At 35.5% G+C, this 18,388-nt stretch overlaps 1 protein-coding gene across 2 annotated transcripts in view; it reads left to right on the top strand.

The window, feature by feature from the left end:
* The window catches only part of BTAF1 (B-TFIID TATA-box binding protein associated factor 1), a 95,406-nt gene that overhangs the window by 18,117 nt on the left and 58,901 nt on the right, over nucleotides 1-18,388 (top strand). The window contains exons 1-10 of one of the 2 annotated variants that reach the window (XM_081251712.1): nucleotides 223-275; nucleotides 5,841-6,004; nucleotides 8,716-8,852; nucleotides 11,122-11,251; nucleotides 11,528-11,596; nucleotides 12,703-12,792; nucleotides 13,491-13,586; nucleotides 13,686-13,862; nucleotides 14,573-14,713; nucleotides 15,753-15,877. In XM_081251712.1, coding sequence (XP_081107838.1) covers nucleotides 257-275; nucleotides 5,841-6,004; nucleotides 8,716-8,852; nucleotides 11,122-11,251; nucleotides 11,528-11,596; nucleotides 12,703-12,792; nucleotides 13,491-13,586; nucleotides 13,686-13,862; nucleotides 14,573-14,713; nucleotides 15,753-15,877 — 1,148 coding nt within the window. In that variant the 5' untranslated portion in view covers nucleotides 223-256. Of the gene's footprint in view, nucleotides 1-222; nucleotides 276-5,840; nucleotides 6,005-8,715; nucleotides 8,853-11,121; nucleotides 11,252-11,527; nucleotides 11,597-12,702; nucleotides 12,793-13,490; nucleotides 13,587-13,685; nucleotides 13,863-14,572; nucleotides 14,714-15,752; nucleotides 15,878-18,388 lie in introns of those variants that run through there. The other variant, XM_081251711.1, reaches the window with a different exon arrangement.

Below are 18,388 nucleotides of genomic sequence, written 5' to 3'. Positions count from 1 at the left end.
AGGATTAGTACAGATTGTGGTAATGTTTTCACAATTCTGGAAATTTAAGAGGCTATGATAGTTTCCTTTTTATCATATGTTTTAAACATTTAAATAATTGGATCTACTTAGGCTGATGACCAAAGCAAAAACTAAAAATGAAAAATAAATCTTAGATAGGTAATTGTCCCATTATCTTTAAACTTACAGAATCCATCTGGATATAAATAAATGTTTTGGCCATTCAAGATTGATGCCTTGAGTGGAAAAAACCTTGATGTTTTTAATGGATTTCTGTAAGTAAATAAGTTGCTTTTTTGACTAAAACCAAAACAGAACAGTGTTTTGTTTTGTTGCTAATTTATCATTAGTCAAAGCATATCTGTCTAAGTTAATGAAATGATCTTCAATTTGTTCATTTAAAAAGATGTCAAATACCCATTTCTTCTTTCCTAATATACTTTGTATTGAAAGATCTAGTGTAATTATTTATGGAGAGAATTAAGAGGAGAATTTGTTTAAGTTCCAGAAAAGCAGTTTTTTTTTTTAATAAGGGAGGTAGAAGTCTTCAAAATCTTTCCAATTTGAAAAAAGTTATCTCTAAGTTTACTAATTAGTAAGTTTACTGATCTTACTAGTGTACCCATGGACATCATGAGAGATCATTGGCCCTTATCTAAGGATAAAAGTCAGTGTCACTTTTGTCACTTAAAAAAAATATGTTTTTGGGTCGTATCTTAAAGATTCTGATTTAATAGATCTGTGGAGAGTTTTGGGAAATTGAATATTAAAAGAAAAAGCTCCACAGATGACTGATATGTAAGCAGGATTGGGAACCCCAATTTTCTTGGAACTCAGTTTTTAATGCTGATAAGTCATAGCATGCTGAAGAGTGCTCATTAAAACTCTCTAATTAGGTTTTCTTTAAATATCTGCTCATCTGTGTTGGTCTCTACATATTTATAAATGACGCACATGATTTGCATAGGTGCCAGTCTGAGTTTCCTTTGCAGTTGGTTATTTTCCCCAATAGTACTTTCCCTGGAATGAGAGGACCAATTTTAGGCTCTTTGTAAGTGTACTGAACTTATGATCCAGCAGCCTTCATTTTGGATGCTTAGTGTTTTTCCCTCTGGGTAGAGTAGCCTTAAATTTTTTTTTAAACGTAGCTTTAGAGAGATATAATTCACATATGATAGAAATCCCCATTTTAAAAGTGTCCAATTCAGTGGCTTTTAGTATATTCACAATTGTGTGTAGTTAATTTTAGAACATTGTCTCAAGAAGAAACCCTGTATCCTTTAGCAACCACCCTCCTATCCCCCTACATCCTTCCCTTCTCTTCCCAGCCCTAAGGACCATTAATTTACTTCCTGTAGCTATAAATTTGCCTACTATGGACATTTCATATAAATTGAATCATATAATATGTAGTCTTTTGTGACTGGCTTCTTTTTACTTAGCAGAATATTTCCAAGGTTTATCCATATTGTACTATATATATTAGTACTGTTTTCATTTTTTTTCCTAAGTAGTAGTTACTACTGTTACAGGGTGTATCAGTTTTAAATTGTGATAGAATATAGATAACATAAAATTTACCATTTAATCATTTTTAACTGTACAGTTCAGTAGTATTAAGTACATTCATATTGTTGTACAGCCAATCTCCAGAACTCTTTTCATCTTGCAAAACTGAAACTTTATACCCATTAAACAGCAATTCCATTCCTTTTTCCCCTCACTCCCTGGCAGCCACTGTTTTACTTTCTGTCTCTGAATTTGACTACTCGAGGTACTTCATATACATGGAATCATACAATATTTGTCCTTTCGTGACCGACTTATTTCACTTAACATAATCTTTCATGTTCATCTATGTTGTTGTATGTGTCAGAATTTCCTTCTGTTTTAAGGCTGAAAAATATTCCAGTGTATGTTTATACCACATTTTGTTTATCCATTCATCCGTCAGTGGACACTTGGGTTGCTTCTACCTTTTGCTTATTGTGAATAATGCTACTATGTACGTGGGTGTACAAATATCTGTTTGAATTCCTGCTTCCAGTTCTTTTGGATTTATGCCAAGAATTGGAATTATAGGATCATATGGTAATTCTGTTTTTGATTTTTTTTTTAGAACTGCCATACTGGCAGTTCCATAGTGGCTGTTCCATTTTACATTCCCATCAACAATCTATGAGGTTTCCATCTTCTCCACATAACCTTGTCAACGCTTGTTATTTTCTGGCTTCTTTGGTAGTAGCCATATTGGTAGGTGTGAAGTTATTTTATTTTCTGGCTGAATAACATTCCATTGTATGAATATCACATTTTGTTTATTCATTCATAGGCTGAGGACATTTGGGTTGTTTCCACTTTTTTGGCTATTGTGAATAATGCTGCCAATAAATGTTCACGTACAGATTTTTGTGTGGGTGTATGTTTTCATTTCTCCTATGTAGATACATAAGAGTGGACTTGCTGGGTCATATGGTAACTATGTTTTACCATTCGAGGAACTGCCAGACTGTTCTCCAAAGTGGCTTCACCATTTCACATTCCTCTAGCAGGATACAAGGATTCCGATCTCCACATCCTTGCCAATGCTTGCTTGTTATTAACTGACTTTGACTATATCCATACCAGTGACTGTGAAGTGGTATCTCATTGTAGTTTTGATTTGCATTTTTCTGATGACTAATGATGTTGAACATATTTTCATGTGTTTATTGACCATTTCTGTATCTTCTTTGGAGACCTGTCTATTCAGGTCCTTTGCCCATTTTTAAGTGGGATATTTGTTCTTTTATTAATGAGATATAAGAGGTCTTTATATATTCTTTATATAAACCTCTTATCTGATATGTGATTTACAAATATTTCCTCCCATTCTGTGCATCTTTTCAGTTTCCTGATGGTAACCTTTGAAGCATAAACGGTTTTAACTTTGATGAAGTCCAATTAATCTTTTTCTTTTGTTTCTCGAGCTTTTTGATGTCATATGTAAGAAGCTATTGCCAAATCTAAGGTCATTTACCCCTGTGTTTTCTCTAAGAGTTTTATAGCTTTAACTCTTACTCTTAGGTATTTGATCTGTTTTGAGTTCATTTTTGTATGTTGTGTGGTTAAGGATCCAACATCATTCTTTACATGTGGCTATCTTGTTGTCTCAACACCATTTGTTGAAAAGATTCTTCTTTCCCCACTGAATTGTCTTTGCACCCTTCATGAAAACCAGTTGGCGGTAGACATATAGTTTTATTTCTGGACTCTCAATTCTATTCAGTTGATGTCTTTCTTTATGCCAGTACCTCATTGTCTTGATCACCATTGCTTTCTGGTAATTTTTAAAATCAAGAAGGAGGGTGGGAGGGAGGGAGATGCAAGAGGGAAGAGATATGGGGATATACGTATATGTATAGCTGATTCACTTTGTTATAAAGCAGAAACTAACTGACTTAACTAAATAAATAAAAATTTTAAAAGTAAAAAAATAAAATCAAGAAGTATGAGCCTTCAACTTTGTTGTTCTTTTTCAGGATTATTTTGGACATTCTCAGTCTCTTGCATTTCTATATGAATTATAGGATCAGTTTGTCAGTGTCTGCAAAAAGCCAGCTGATATTTTGATAGGAATTGTTTTGAATCAGTATATCAATTTGAGAAGTATTACTGTCTTACTATGAGGTATTATGATCCGTGAACATGGAATGTTTTTCCATTTGTTTAGATCTTTAATTTCTTTCACCAGTATTCTGTAGTTTTCAGAATATAAGTTTTAAATTTTACTTTTGATGTTATTGTTAGTAGAATTATTTTCTTAATTTTATATTCAAGTTGTTTGTTTCTTTAAATCATTTTTCCCCTCCCTGTTCTTTTTTTTTTTTTTTTAAGAAGATGTTGGGGGTAGGAGTTTCTTAATTAATTTATTTATTTTTGCTGTGTTGGGTCTTCATTTCTGTGCGAGGGCTTTCTCTAGTTGTGGCAAGCGGGGGCCACTCTTCATCGCGGCGCGCAGGCCTCTCACTATCGCGGCCTCTCTTGTTGCAGAGCACAGGCTCCAGACGTGCAGGCTCAGTAGTTGTGGCTCACGGGCCTAGTTGCTCCGCGGCATGTGGGATCCTCCCAGACCAGAGCTTGAACCTTTGTCCCCTGCATTTGCAGGCAGATTCTCAACCACTGTGCTACCAGGGAAGCCCCACCCCTCCCTGTTCTTTAGATGAGGGAACTTTGTATAGCTTTATCTTTTTTTTTTTTATTTTTTTATTTTTTATAGCTTTATCTTTGAATTCACTTAATAAAACTATTATAATTTACCCTTTTCAAGTGTATGATTCTATTTTTTTAATAGTTTCTGTTTCTCTAATGAGGTATTCTATCTATTCATCATTGTGACAATATCTTCCTTTACATTTAGCATTGTTATATTAGCTGCTTAAAAAGTCTTGTCTTCTACTTCCAACATCTGGGTTGTCTCAGTGTTGATCTCCATTAATTGTCTTCCTTTTGGGAATGGGTTACATTTTCTTGATTCTTTGTATGTCAGTTAATTTTGGATTGTATTCCTCACATTATAAATGTTTATACTGCAGGCTGGATTCTGTTATATTCTTCCAAAGAGTGTTTAGATTTGTTTGGTTTAGTTGGTTGTTTTTGCTTACTTGTTTTAATAAGCATTTAATTTGGTGAAACTCAAATTGCAAACTCAGTCTCCTTTGTACTGGGCAACAACTCAAATCCCAATTCAATTTTTAGCTTTAGTTGGACTGTTTGGAGTCTGCCCTGTGCAAGCATAGTTCAGAGGTCAGCCAGAGATTTGGCTGAGTTCACAGAATTTGGGCTTTCTCTCTTGTTCTTTCCTTTCTGGGTTTTTTCTCTCTACTTTCCAGTGGCTATAGTGATCCCTGACTCTCCTCTAATTCTGCAAGCCAGACAGACTGGGTTTTTACACAACTTTTAAATGTAGGGCATGGCTGCCCTACATACCACGGACTGGGTCTACCTTTAGGCTAAAAACGCTCAAAAATGGGAAACTTACCTAATGCCATGTCCTTCTTCCAGGTATTGATAACTCCTCCAAGTATATGCCTAATTTTTATCTCTTTCCAGTGCCTTCAGGTGGTTGTTTATTATATTTTACCTAGAATTTGTTATCTGTGGAGGAGTAGTCCAATAAGAACTTAATCAGCTATTATTGGAAGTTAATCATTATAGAACCATCTCTTGCAACTTAGCTAGTTTAAGCCCAAATTTTTATTTTTTAAATAATACCTTTTGATCTATTTTCCACTGAAATATTGAGGGATTTTTCTTGGGACATTCAAAATCTACTTTTATGCCTTTGTCTTTGTTATTTGGGCTATCAGGACTGTGTCATCTCAGAATACATAAAGGCCACACTTGGAATAAGCATGTATTTGTTGAGATCTTTTTCTGTAAAATAAAATCTAGATTTTTTTTTTAAAGCCTGGTTAGAGCTCTCAGAGAATGTATGAGATTAGCTATAAAATAATAAGATTGGTTTATTTTCATAGGAATAGATCTCATTATATACATACTTGATAATTGACAGTAGGGCAATGGGGTAATCTCAGTGAATTTTTGTTAGCTAGAGTGTTTTGTTAGCTAGAGTGTTTTGTTAGCTAGAACACCGTTTTCCAAGATCCAGTAAAATATTTACTCTATTAGGTAATAAAGTTTATGACATGTTCAGAGGTTGTGAGTGTGGTTTGTTTTATTATCAAGAGAGGTATTCTAATGGTTAAATTTTTTAAAAAAATGTTAATCGAGTCTGATCTTCACATATTAGAAAACTGCTTAACTGATTTGAAGAAAATGTATTTCTTCTTTGTTTAAAGGTGAAGTGGATCCTAAAGAGAGGATAGCACGCCAGCGAAAACTATTACAGAAGAAACTTGGCCTTAATATGGGAGAAGCTATTGGAATGAGCACTGAAGAACTCTTTAATGATGAAGATTTGGATTATACCCCAACTTCAGCAGCCCTTGTAAACAAACAGCCTGTAGGTAAAACCTCTGGTTGGTTGATTGCAAGTAATAATACAGGGGATTTGCTTTATTTTGCTATGCAACTGGAATTTTAAAACATGCATTTTTTAATTCTGCTCATTGTTGCTTAGCGTCACCATAATTTAGTGTCTTCATAAATTGGATTTCTAGTGGTAGATTCTTAGGAGACAGAAGTTGCCACCTACCTCATAGACATTGGACTATTAGATAAAAGGTATGGTACATCTTTTAGGAGACACTGGTGTTGAAAAATCCTAGTTGCATCAATTGCTCTTTCTTTGTTCTTCAATGAAGAAAAAAAAATATTTCAGAGGGTGGGAGATACTAAGGGCTATCATAGTCAGATATGATGATACTAGAAATGTTTACAGCTATGATTCTTTTATCTGAGAAAGTAACAAACATGGTGAAAACTTTCAAACAATGCAGAAGGGCACACAGTAGGAAGCAACCCTTTTTAAGTTATTTGTGCATTTTCCCTGAAATTTTCTCTGTATACATAAGTTCTTTTAAGCCATGTCCACCTTTTCTTACTTCATATGGCTTCATATATCAGTATATACAGATTGATCACATTCTTTTTTGACAGCTTTATGCTGTTTATATGGCTGTACCATAATTTTGCTCTGTATTTTTCCTGTTCCTCTGTTTTTCCAATTCTCAATGGATGCCTGTATGCTTCTTTTTTTTATACCATAGACTCTTTTTAAGCTCCAGTAAAAGCTGTGGCTCTCGCCTCAGAAAAATTCACATACATGTGAGATATTACCTTTCAGGGAGTTTAGTGCTCTTTCCTCCTGCTCCTGCAATATCCTTTTAGGGATCTGTGGGTCCCATTAAGAATTCCTGCTTTACGTGAAACCCATATCTTTCATTCTCTTGGCCTTTCCCTTTGCTTAAGAGGAGAAGGGTTCTATTTGCCTTTATACCAGTTGCCCTCTAAACCATTAGAATTTGTAAACTAAATTTTTTGGTATTGAGGGGTATGTGATGATGATGGAACTTTTGCCGGCAAGGGGGAAGAAAAGGCAGATTCTGGAGGGAAAAAGAAGAGTACAGAGGCAGAAAATATAATAACAACCAGGAAGGAATAGAAAGAAATGAAGTACAAAGGGACGCATAAGATGTAAATAAATAATAAAGAAGACAAGACTTCTCTGGTGATGCAGTGGTTAGGAATCTGCCTGCCAATGCAGGGGACACGGGTTTGAGCCCTGGTCCGGGATGATCCCACAAACCGCAGAGCAGCTAAGCCCGTGCGCCACAACTACTGAGCCTGCGCTCTAGAGCCCGTCAGCCACACCTACTGAGCCCATGTGCCACAGAAGCCCACGCACCTAGAGCCCGTGCTCTGCAACAAGAGAAGCCACTGCAATGAGAAGCCCGCGCACTGCAACGAAGAGTAGCCCCCACTCACCACAGCTAGAGGAAGCCTGTGCGCAGCAACAAAGACCCAACGCAGCCAGAAATAAATGAAATAAATAAGTAAAATTTTAAAAAATAAGGAAGACAATAGAATAAAATAAAGGAAAACAAAAATGTAGTAATGTGATCACAGTGTGGTATTTTGACATGGTGTAGGGAAATGAGTGGGTAGGTGTATTAGAGAAAATGGGCTATAGACAGAATAGTTGGATATGGGATGGCAGCAGCAAATTTGAGATTTGCAGGATCCAAGTTTAGTTGCTTTAGATGTTGCGGACCTTTGGGAAGAGTTGCTGTGGTTAGTTGTTGCCATAGGGTCATCACTGCTACATTGCCTTGTGTATATGCCAGTGGTCCCTGGACCAAGTCTGTAGCAGGGCACCCACACCAGTGAGCCTAATTGGTTGTAGAAGTATAAATTTCAATTGAATCTTAATCAGTTAAGGGCAGAAAGGATATTTAGGCTTGCGCTCAAAGCATTTTTGTTCACATCCTTAATAATGTCTCCCATGAATGCAAAAGAGATCAAAAACAGTATGCAGTGAGTGATTAAGAGGGAAAAAACATATAGGCTAAGTTAACTATAGGACGCTGGCCCAGTTACTAAAACTATATGGCTATAGTTATTTTTATTTTTTTCAGTAGAAGATGATTATCATTGTTTAAAAATTGACATTCTTTATTATAACTTTTGGATGGTAGTATGGGTTTTTTTTTGTTTTTGCCTGTGTTGGGTCTTCGTTGCTGTGTGCAGGCTTTCTCTAGCTGTGGCGAGCGGGGGCTACTCTTTGCGGTGCGTGGGCTTCTCATTGCAGTGCTTCTCTTGTTGCGGAGCATGGGCTCTATGCACGTGGGCTTCAGTAGTTGTGTCTCACATGCTTAGTTGCCCCGCAGGCATGTGGGATGTTCCCGGACCAGGGATCAAACCCATGTCCCCTGCATTGGTAGGTGGATTCTTAACCTCTATGCCACCAGGGAAGTCCTAGTATGGTTATTTTGAAGTCTCACCTCTTCAAAGTCCTCACTGGGGTCAGGATCATACATTTTTGCCTTATCTGTGACAAATGAGCATTTCCTGGCAATTGAAAGAATAGGGGAGAAGGAAGAAGAGAGTGAAATTATGGTACAGTCATACAACAGAATAGCATGAAGCTGTCGAAGAATGTAATCAATTTGTATATAGTGAAATTTACAGACCTTAGTCCTCTTCTGAGGCTGAGACTATGGGTATATATTCTAACTTCAGAAGTTCAAATTCAGCATTCTTTTATTCTTTTAGACTCTCCAGGCAGCTGAATTGATTGACTCAGAGTTTCGAACAGGAATGAGCAATAGACAAAAGAACAAAGCTAAAAGAATGGCCAAGTTATTTGCAAAACAGAGATCCAGGGATGCAGTGGAAACTAATGAGAAGAGGTAATAATCTTTTTCTGCTTATTTAAAACAGTAATGTTGGTTAGCTTAAATCTGGGTCTGCTTGATTTCTAAAAACATTTTGATGACATTGTCTTTGGCTGTGGAGTACCATTTGGATTGTCTTTCTCAATTGTCAGAGAGTATTTACTATTATTAGGGAGTAGGACAACTTTTCCAGAAAAATCCACATATGCACATTTTTTTTTCTTAATAATTATGAGCCCTGAATGAGGATTGAAGATCTTCCAAGGGGAGTGCATTTCAGGTAGCAGGAACAAGTGTAAATGCCTTAATCATGGAATATTCAAGAAACAGAAAGAAAGGCTGTATGACTGGGATGAGTAGACAGAAGTAAGAGTAGTAGAGAATGAAGTCAGAGAGATGGCCTGAGAACTACAAGTTAAGAATACTACATTTATAAACTGGATATTATATCACCTGTTCCCTGGCTGGGAGCTAAGCCAAATAGTGGGTAATAATCCAGGCTTGTTTACCTAATCCTGTTGTAGGAAAGGACTCTGTGGGTAAAATCACTGTCTTCACTTTCTTAATGAGTTCATAAAAATGATACCTGTGTGACTTGGAGTAGCATTTCTCAAGGAGTGGTTCAAAACAACCCCCTTCATAAACATTTTGAGAAGCTTGTTAAAATGTAGATTCTTGGGCCCCACTTAACTCTTAAATCAGAATCTTTAGTGGTGTCCAAGAAATGTTTGAGGACATGGTGCGTTCATAAACACACGAGAGCCTATGAAAATAAGGTTTTGTTGCAGATAACAGAACTTTCTGTTCTTTCCATTCATATAAAGCTAAAAAGTTAAGTGTTTACAGCATTTATTTAAAAGCTAAGCATATGGTGGGGTAAACAATAAACATCTACTTGGCATAAATTTTTACTTGGAGTTGTTTTTTTAAGTATAAAATCTTTATTGATCTTGTTAACTACAGGTTTTTTTTTTTTAAGTTAACAGCTCATTAGGATCGTGTAGTAACCTAGTAAGTGTTTTTACTGACTTCTATTCATTTAAGACTTTTACCCAAATATCTGAATATTGGAAATAATAGACCTTATTTTTCAGAGCCCATGACTCATTCATTACACAGATATTTATTAAATACTTTCTATGTGCCAGATACTGTTCTACACTCTCATGATACAGTAGTGAATAAAATAGGTAAGAACTCCTGTGTTCGTGGAGCTTACATTCTAGAGGGAAAGATAGATGAGGAATAAGATAAATAATTATATTAATGGTAAGGGTTAAGAAGGAAAAAAGAGGTAAAGCAAGGAATGAACAAGTGAAATGTTTTGTGGGGAGGGAGTTTTAAATTTTAGATAGGATGGTCAGGGAGAGATTCACAGAGGTTACTTTTCAGTAAAGATATGAAAGAAGTGAGGATGCTAGCCAGCCCTGTGAACATCTTAAAAAGACATTGCAAATAGAGGGAATAGCAAGGACAAAAGCCTGGAAGTAGAAACATGCTTAACAAGTTCAAAGACAGTAAAATGACCAAACAGTGTGACTCGATTGAATTAGAAAGAATTAGAATTAATAATAGCCTCCGATTTCTTTCATCACCTTACGGAAAAAATGGTTGGCCAAGATTACGCTATTAAGGTGGAAGGTGGGCCTGGGTGGATATCTATAGAAAATAATGCTGAATATACCTTAACAATGCTAATTCTTTCTTTCTGTTAATAATTCAATAAAGCAGTTACTTGTCTTCTCCTTTGTAATATTTTATTATTAGTCAAGCCTCTGTTTTTGTTCTTTTAGTCATAAAATTTTCCTCAAATTTTCTGCACACATTTTTCATCTTCTAATAGTCTTATCTCTATATTTTTCAAGAACTAGTAAGATTATAGTGTGTTGCTCAGTATATTAGTTTTTTCCAGGGTACAAAAGCCTAAAAAAAAAAGTTATGCTGAGCCAGATTTAGGTTGTTAGGCCAAAAGAGTTTAAAATAAAAAGGAGAGGAGCTGGTTGTAGAGAGAAGGGGAAAAAAGAAGACATTGTTAAATTTGAGATCCAGTCTGAAAGCAAGACGTCTTTGACCTTTTTACATTTATCAGTAAGAGTACTAGGATAAAGTTTGCTCAAACATTTTTAAGCAGTTGATCTTAGTTATTTGATACATGAAATTATAAGTAAACCATATAAGCAGAAAATGACAAAACATTTGTTCAAATGATAGATTCTCTTACATTCATTGTGGTTAACATTATCCTTTATTCACTTTTTTTAAATGGTGACTTTTTTTTTTATAGCAATGATAGCACTGATGGGGAACCAGAAGAGAAGAGACGAAAAATAGCCAATGTTGTTATTAATCAGTCTGCAAATGATTCCAAAGTCCTGATTGATAATATTCCAGACAGTTCTCCCTTAATTGAAGAGGTACTATTGAAATGCCCTAAAGTGTCGTTTGAAATTATTTATAATTTTTTCATACTAATGTGTTACTAGATGGTATATAATAATCTGTCACTTGAGAGAACTTTTATTATTAAAAATCTAAGTATCTTTACTTCATTAGTAAAAACTGTTAATTATTTAAAAATTTAAAAGCCTGACTATTATTATTAGTCCTACAAATAAATACACCTTATTACTTAAATTATTAGCATAAGATAGATCTTTTAAATTAGTAGTAATCCTGTTTTTCTTATTCAGACAAATGAATGGCCTTTGGAAAGCTTTTGCGAAGAACTTTGCAATGACCTTTTTAATCCCTCCTGGGAGGTAGGATTTCTTCATTACAGTTTCTCTCAGCTCTATTTTCTTCGCTAATGATAGGAACCATGTCAAGCACAATCCGTTTTGTCAGAGTTCCTGTTCTTGCCCTGTATCCTTCTCAGAACCACTGGTCAGGGCTCTTCATATCACTCACCTCTTAAATAGAAAGCTTTAATAGACTGATTTTCACCTTTCATACCCCTTTTGACATATTTCTTTAGTGAATTGTTCATTTCTTTTCATTCTTTTAGCTATGATATAAAGAGTTGCATATCTTCCAGACAGTAAAAATTTCATCTGGAAGTGGACAATTTTGATTAAGACCAGTAGTTTCCAAGCAGTAGCTTAGCCTCAGAAATATTTCTTCAAAGAAAATCTTGAACAGGTCTCATGTAAGAGAGATGAACGTGAAGTTCCTCTGGTTGAAATTGAGGGTTGGTAGTCTCAAAACGATTCTGTCTCACTTCATGTGGCCTCTGAGTAATTTTAAAACACTGTTTTGGAATACCCTTTAGCACTCTTTTCTGCTCCCTGATGTACTTCTATTTAAAGCTATTCAAATCTTAACTCAAATGGGGTCTTGTATAAGTGGGTGCAGTGTCAGTGGCATGTTTCCTCCCTTCCAGATGACACTGCAGAAGGCTACAGGGCTACAGTAAAGTATTAGTCATGAGACATTTTATTTGAATTGTCTTCCTTTGATGCTTAACACTGGTAGCTTTGGAACTTAGTATTGTTGTATTTATTTCTAAAATATTGATGTTTGGGCTATAAAGAACATTATATGATGCTTTTCTCTCCTTTCCTGTGGATGATGCTGAATGCAAGTAGACGTTAGAGGAGTGACAGCCAGGTGGATTAATATCTCAGAAGGAATTTAGAATAGCTGTTTTCTTGCCTTGATTTAAAAAAAAAATTCCACGTAATCAAAATTGTGAAATAAATATATGTAATTCTTCTTGGACAATAGAAGAAAAACACATTCTTGTGAAGTACTACTTAGTTTGTTCCAATTTCTTAAAAACCTAATATCCCTTTTTCATATTGAAGCAAAGGTAAACACTGTTTCTTAAGCATTTAACCTCTGATATTTGCTTCTTGGTTCTTTTTAGGTTCGACATGGTGCAGGCACTGGACTTAGGGAAATCCTTAAAGCTCATGGGAAAAGTGGTGGTAAAATGGGAGACAGCACTTTAGAAGAGGTAAGTGTAAGTGTAGAAAATCAATAATTATCACCAAGTTTCAGTAGGTGGCCTCTTTTTCCAAGACAGGGAAGTAACAGAGCCATGAAGTAGAAATGAGAGGTAAATAATAAGAAACATGGAAAGGTGGACATAAAGAAAAAGATAAAAAGGTTAGGAAGAGGTTTATTTATATTATTTATAGACAGGAAGAATGAGTTCAAGGGAAAGATACGTCTGGAAATATTGAGTGGAAAAATATGTGGAAGCACTAGTATTTGAGCAGGATATAAGGGATTAGAATGTAGAGTAAGATGAATGAAAGGATAGTTTAAAGGTCAGTAAGCAATATGATTGGTGTTAAAATGGAGACCCTGGTAATAGGCTAGATAATAGATACATGATAGATATAATTAATATCAGAGCAGACTTAAGTGGTTTCTTAATTTCTCTTGGAGTGCAAGTAAAATAATAGAATTCATGAATTTTAAAGGTTTTGGTACAGTATATCTAATAATCATCGAAGAGGATGTGGTTAATATTAAAGATAGTAATTGGGACTATTCCATATTTTGGTTACTGTTCCTACAGCTAAAATAATCTGTCCCAGTATTTTGTTTCAGTTTACTATACTATAATAGTTTAGTTTTAGTTTTTGGACCTAATATGTTTCCCTTAATATGTTTTAATATGTTATTAAAAAGTGATCATTTTAACAGATGATTCAACAGCATCAAGAGTGGTTGGAAGACTTGGTTATTAGACTCCTTTGTGTGTTTGCATTAGACAGATTTGGAGACTTTGTTTCTGATGAAGTAAGTATCGCCTAAGGGAGGCTTTACCCAATCAAATTTCAGATTCTTACAAAATAAATTTTTTTGCAAATGTGAGTTATCTTACTTTCTCATTTGTAGGTTGTGGCACCAGTTCGTGAAACTTGTGCTCAGACATTAGGTGTGGTGTTAAAACACATGAATGAAACAGGAGTTCATAAGACTGTGGACGTGCTGCTTAAATTACTTACACAAGAACAATGGGAAGTTAGACATGGTGGTCTGCTAGGAATAAAATATGCTTTGGCAGTTCGTCAGGTAAACACTTCAGTTTTTGAAGCATGTATGGGAGAGTTTTTCCCCCTCTTAGTTTATTTTCATTAATTAAATGAATTGGCCCTGGATTCTTAGTGTTACAGGTAAGCCAGTCCTTCAAGATTTGCCTTGTTAAGGTAGTATCATAGAGATAGGTGATGCTAATAAGAATTCAAGTACAAATTAAAAGAGGCTTGGAAACCTGTTTCTGTTTCATAGCAAGACCAGTTCTCGGCGAGATTCCTAGTGTATGATCATAGGAGTAGCCTCTGGGAGCTGCCTTTATTGGGGCAATTGAAAAGAGGGTAGTTTGGAGTAATGAGAAGCAGGAAGAGATGGCTTTCTTTTCCCTCTTCTCTCGTATTCCCTTTGGTTGTCAGTGGTGTTGAATGAGAAATAGAAGTTAAGGTTCTAGCACAGGGGTGTGTATGTGTGTCTAGTCACACTGGGAATTCATTATCCTGCCTTGAAAACATGTTCTGATGTTTCAAGTCACAATGAATAATGAAATACTTGATACTGTTGTGTTCTTTTTGAAATGAGATTAGTTACATAGGCATCTGTTGATGTTATTTTTCATTTCCATTTACATGATTCTTTTTAAATAAATAAATATTGGAATTTGTGCTTCCATATGTAAATTTAATAATAGATGTTTAAGCACAATAATTGTACTATAGAAAATTAATCTATTTTGATGTACTCTTTTCCAGGATGTAATTAATACTTTATTGCCTAAAGTTTTAACTAGAATAATTGAAGGACTCCAGGATCTTGATGATGATGTGAGAGCTGTTGCTGCAGCATCATTAGTACCTGTGGTAGAAAGCCTTGTGTGTCTGCAGACACAAAAAGTAAATATTTTTGCATTTTCTTCATGTAGAGCCTGTTTGCATTTGAGGTGTAGCATGTTAGGCAAAACACTGAGACTTTTTTCGCCATTCTCCATTTTTCTTATGACAAATAACCCTCTGATGCATGGAATCTCGATTATATATTATCCTTGGGAAGAGTGAACTGTGTCTATTTATCTTTCCCTTTCATGTACAGAATATGTAGGGAACTTCCTTGAGAAGGAAGTAACCATCCCTTCTTCATTTCATTCCCGGTTTTTAGGCATATGAGATTCTTGTTTGTTTTGATTTTGGTTTTGGCTTTTGGTTTTTTAATCTGGTTTCATCTTTGAAATGCCTCTTTTAAGATTTATCTGACTTCCCTTTGTATTATCAAAACTGGAACACATGTATTTGGGAGTGCGGCAAGCAGTACTTTGAAAGCTCAGAAACTAAATTTGTCCTTTCATGATGATTAGGAATGTATTAAATATATTAAAATTACTTTACTCAGAGAGTCCTGACATGTGTGTCTACACTGTATTGGTTTCAAAGTTTAGTTTTTTACATAAAATAGAGTATTGGATATCTTATTTCCTGAATTCTCCATCCCATTATGAGCCTCATTAGAAAGGGCAGTGCCAAAGTAGAGTTGAGTGGCATTAAAAAGAGGGGTAGAGGGCTTCCCTGGTGGCGCAGTAGCTGAGAGTCTGCCTGCCAATGCAGGGAACACGGGTTCGTGCCCCGGTCCAGGAAGATCCCACATGCCGCGGAGCGGCTAAGCCCGTGGGCCATAGCCGCTGAGCCTGCGCGTCCGGAGCCTGTGCTCCACAACGGGAGAGGCCACAACAGTGAGAGGCCCGCGTACTGCAAAAAAAAAAGGGGGGGGGGTAGAGAATTGTTAAAGGCTTCTTAACTTTGCTCAAAACTGGCATTATCCAAGGTCATTGGGATTGTATATGTTGTTGAATCAGTAGTGACTCCTGAGATACAATTTGGCATGGCTCGGGAATATTTCTTGCAAAACTAATAACTGTTTTCTTGATAACTAATCTTACAGGTACCCTTCATTATAAATACATTATGGGATGCTCTTCTGGAACTAGATGATCTAACAGCTTCAACAAATAGTATTATGACTCTTCTTTCATCCTTGTTAACTTATCCTCAGGTTCAACAATGCAGGTAATTATTTCTATTCAGTGGAATAAAGTAAAAAGTGTGTACATACATTTCCAGATAATAAAGCCTAAAAATACAATAGTCTAGCACCTTTTAGAACAGTACTGTAAGTTGGGGATGCCAAAGACAGTTATTTCCAGGAGGACTTTTCTTCTTGACTGTCTAGCCACCAGCTCTTTTGGGGCAGGAACTTAGGTCATATTCTTGGGTTAGTTCATTTATATAATTCTTCGATTTGTTCATCCTGTAATAGTTAACTTTAGAAATACAATTATTTACATATTATTTTCACCTCTAGCCCCAGACTATGGAATTTTAGCCTTTGTGACATTTAGTTAATAGAATTATCGTTGAACATCAGTTTTACTTTTTCCAAAATCTGCTACTCTGTAAACTTTTTCTTTGTGATGTTCACTTCAACTGTTGTTCTTGATTTCAATAATCAGTCATCAGGAAGGGCATACATAATAATGTAATATAATGTCCAAAGGCAGAGTCTGGGTGAAGCCAAAACATAAACCAAAAATTTAAAGTGTTGTTTATTTTCCTATCCTGATATTTGAAATGAAGCTCAGCTAATTAATGTATTCCCTACCTTTTAGACTGGCTCCTGAATATTATTTTCTATTAATAGTATCCTTAGAGATAGAGAAGAAGAAAATCGTATGCAACAACAACAAAAAAAATCACAGATGAGAAAGTTAATTATTCTTCTCAGCCTAGTGAGAGTGTTCAGTGAATGTTTATGTGATTATGATTATAAATGATTTCTGGTTCTGTGAGTGAGTCTGTTTACAATGAAAATCATCACTGTGTGAAAAATGTTTCAAATAATACTGACCTGCTGGTAGTCCTTCAATGTTAAATTTAGGCTAGTAGGACAGCTCACAAATTGGAGTAGCAAAATAAATGCCTATAAAATGAAGAAAAAAATTGAAGTGGTAGTGCATATATGGCGTTTCCTAATTTTCAGATGCTTTCATTGGTATAGGGATTAAATCAGTTAATCTATATGAAAGCCCTTCTCAAGCTGCAAAATGCAGGAGTTCTTAATTACTCTATATCAGGGGTTGGCAAACTTTTTCTGCCCAGATAGTGATGTTTTGGCTTTGTGGGCCATATGATCTCTGTTAAAACTACTCAACTCTGCCATTGTAGCACAAAAGCAGTCATAGATAATATAGGAATGAACATTCCTGCGATCCAATAAAACTTTATTTAAAGAAACCAAGTAGAGTGGATTGGAACTGTGAGCCTTAGTTTGTTGACACCTGCCCTAAATAAAGACTTTGGACTTCTAAAAAAAATAATCAAGTAGACAGTGTCTGGAAATCTAGATAATGTAAAAAAAAAAAAAGAAAGAAAGAATGTAGTGAAAATTCTGTTAATTCAATGTGAAATAATGTAGTTTTTGATTTTTTTTTTCAAAATTGCCTTAGAAAATTTGCTTCATATGTTGTGATATTTGGCAGATACTTTCCAGCTTATGTAAGAAGAAATGCAGCATGTATTTGGAGCATGAACAGTTACACTATTAACAAGACCTGTTATAATGCTTTTATAATACATATTTGACTCTGTCTTATGTCCGTGTGTGCATGTGTTTTAAGTTATAATTTTATAAGTAAATTTACTAGATGTGTAAATAAATGTAAGAAGTGATGTTCATACAAACCTGTAAGTAATGAAAATAGCATTAAAAGATGGACCTCCTGAGAGGAACCAAAAGAACAGATAAATAGTTACAATGACATATTCTTTTTTCCTCATTTCTTTTTCTACAGAGGTATATATTTCAAGTGCTAGTTATAAATAATTTCCTAATTTGAGGTAACTTTTATAAATGACTCACGGATGTGACAGGAATCTTAGTCCAAGTTGTTAGCCTACACGTGGCTTTGCTTGCTTTCCCATTTAAAATCTAATCTGTGAGAGGCTTCCCTGGTGGCGCAGTGGTTGGGAGTCTGCCTGCCGATGCAGGGGACGCGGGTTCATGCCCCGGTCCAGAAGGATCCCACGTGCTGCAGAGCGGCTAGGCCCGTGAGCCATGGCCGCTGAGCCTGCGCGTCCAGAGCCTGTGCTCCGCAATGGGAGAGGCCACAACAGTGAGAGGCCCGCGTACAGCAAAAAAAAATTTTTTTTAAATAATAATAAAAAAAATAAAATAAAATCTAATCTGTGAGAAGGAAGATAATTTGAATTTTCCTAACTTAGTAATGCTAGATCAGGATAACATTTCAAATCTACTACCATACCATCTCTTGTTTCTTTTGATATGTGATAGAGATGGCCCCAAAGGGGGTTGTAAGTTATGTGCACCTATTAATTACCCATTGGGGTTAGCCATGGGAAAGTAGTAAGGATTAGCAATCCTGATTTTGTGTAGGCTGACTACCAGCTAAGATACATGCCCCCATTTTCCTGAGTAAGAACAGACTGAGAATAAGTGAAGTTATATTGGAAAGTTCTAATTTGATAAAGGTTAATTCATGGCATTAGTGCCATAGAACAACC

This window comes from Mesoplodon bidens (assembly GCF_964165515.1).
Source record: "Mesoplodon bidens genome assembly, chromosome: 1".
Lineage (NCBI taxonomy): Eukaryota > Metazoa > Chordata > Mammalia > Artiodactyla > Ziphiidae > Mesoplodon > Mesoplodon bidens.
This window is presented reverse-complemented; position numbering and strand designations above follow the sequence as displayed.